The sequence below is a fragment of the Nematolebias whitei genome, chromosome 1, assembly GCF_014905685.2.
Source record: "Nematolebias whitei isolate Nwh7 chromosome 1, NemWhi1, whole genome shotgun sequence".
Taxonomy (NCBI): domain Eukaryota; kingdom Metazoa; phylum Chordata; class Actinopteri; order Cyprinodontiformes; family Rivulidae; genus Nematolebias; species Nematolebias whitei.
The window spans coordinates 42,300,480-42,302,617 of NC_056498.1; the positions used below are offsets into that span (position 1 = coordinate 42,300,480).

General features: G+C 49.7%; 1 protein-coding gene across 1 annotated transcript in view; it reads left to right on the top strand.

The window, feature by feature from the left end:
* ctc1 (CTS telomere maintenance complex component 1) overlaps window positions 1-2,138 on the top strand; it is a gene marked incomplete at its 3' end in the record, with an annotated part of 14,033 nt that overhangs the window by 10,775 nt on the left and 1,120 nt on the right. The window contains 8 exon segments of the mRNA XM_037684300.1: window positions 145-563; window positions 718-807; window positions 899-1,036; window positions 1,149-1,195; window positions 1,277-1,362; window positions 1,484-1,619; window positions 1,705-1,773; window positions 1,916-2,075. Coding sequence (XP_037540228.1) covers window positions 145-563; window positions 718-807; window positions 899-1,036; window positions 1,149-1,195; window positions 1,277-1,362; window positions 1,484-1,619; window positions 1,705-1,773; window positions 1,916-2,075 — 1,145 coding nt within the window.

Consider the following 2,138-nt stretch of genomic DNA (forward strand, 5'->3'; position numbering starts at 1 on the left):
ACACACACACACACACACACACACACACACACACACACACACACACAGAGTCCTTCAAGGAACGAACCCCGAAATCTAAACCACACGTGTGGGTTTAAACACATCACATGACCGTGTGTTTGTGCGTTTGTGTGTGTGACAGAGTTTACCTGCAGTTTTCTCTGGATCACCTCCATGTCCTGAGCCCATCTGTTGCCATGGTTACACACCTGAGACAGAGGAGGGAGGATCCAGAAGGCGGAGTCAACGTGAGGAAGCAGACAGTAGAAGAAGAAGACGCAGTTAGGAAAAGAAGAAAACACGAGGATTCTTCCTCTGTTACCATAACAACAGGGCCTGTGGGCGGGGACTCCCTGCCCTGCGTCTCCATAGTGATCAGGATGGAGCAGAAGGAGGATGTGGCCTGGAGGAACACAGGGGAGGTTATAACAGATGAAGAGGCGGGGCTTCAGCTGTGCTTCTCAGTCAGAGCTGCTGTGATTGGTCCAGTAGTCTGCTGGGGGCGGGACCCAAAGAACAAACCGGTGACGGACAACGAGGTGGAGTTAGAGAGGGAGGAGAAGGTGAGGAGTACGCCTGAAAGATCACATGGTTATCATGTGATAAATGCTGTTTGCTGGACTTGTTTACTTGACATTCACCTGTTGTTTACCAGTTGTTTATGTGATGTTTACCTGATGCTTTCCCGTTGTTTACCTGGTGTTTACCTGTGTGCAGGTGCTCCTGGTGTTTTCAGGTGTGTCTAATCGGTGGTTTCCTGTCCTCCAGCCTGGATGTTTCTACAGACTCATTGCTGCCAACACTCAGGTAAAACACCTGTGATGATGTCAGAGGTGGGCGGGGCTTTGAGTACTCTGCTGGTTGATGGTTGTTTATAAACCTGCTCTGCTTCCAACAGGATCCGAGCGTTCTGATTGGCTGTGGAGTCTCTGTACGGAGTGGGGTTGAGCGTCACACTAACTCCACTCTTCTGGTCAGATCTGATTGGAGGTTCCACACTCTGACACGCCCCCTGCTGCTGCCCACCTGCAGACAGGTAACATGTGATTTGTCTTTGGAAAAGCTTCCTTATCTGCTCCAGAAGCTTTGGCTTTGCTTTACTTTCCACTCTGCAGTAACCAAAGCATGATCTTTCTGTGTGTCCTCAGGTTGTGTCCCCTGCTGTCCTGTCTGTCTCTCAGGTGCTGGACTGCAGGTAAACAGGACCCGTCTGAGGATCTGCACCTGTTTATGAACACCTGCACCCATCAGTATCTGACTGAGCTGTGTGTTTCAGCTCTGAGCTGGTGTGTTTTCAGGGTCTGATTTCTGAGAGGATCAGTGTGAGCAACAGGACCACAGAGGCTGTACACGCCCACACAGGTAAAACTCACCTGCACAGGTAAATCACCATTACACAGGTAAACAGGTAATCAGGTCCAAACATTCACACACGACTAGAATAACTTTCTAAAAGTAGCAATTATTATGTGTGTGTGTTCAGGTGTTCGTCTTACACTGTGTGACCAAACTGGGCGGAGTCTTCGACTGTACCTGGACCTAAGCCACACCCCCTACATACCTGGCCTGTTACCTGGAAACACTGTGCTGCTGTCAGGTTTCCAGAGGAAGCTGTCCAGGTGACGGAGATGCTTCCAGGTATGTGCAGTTTACCTGTGCTCATGCAGCTGACCGTATATACCTGTGTGTGTGTGTGTGTTTCAGGTCTGGAGGTGTGTACTGCTCGTACTCACCTGTCAGCTCCATAACTGTGACATCACTGGGAGACTCCAGGTACCAGCAGAACCTTCACCTGAGGATCAAACAAGAACCTCTGCTCTCTGACCTCACCTGATTTTATTTACCTGTTGTTGTTGTTGTTGTTGTTGTTGTTGTTGTTGTTGTTGTTGTTGTTGTTGTTGGGTTGTGTTTACAGATGTGCCCCGCCCCCTCTGGCTCCCAGGATGTACCTGGGGCAGTGGGCTGGGACTGATGAGCACAGGTGCATTGTGGGTCAGGTCAAAGGTCATGTGGTGTGTATCCTGTTTCTGCAACTGCAATGGAGCTGCTCGCAGTGCGGGAGTCTGTACTCACAGGTACTACACAGTATTACACAGTACTGCACAATACTACTCACAGGTACTACACAGTATTACACA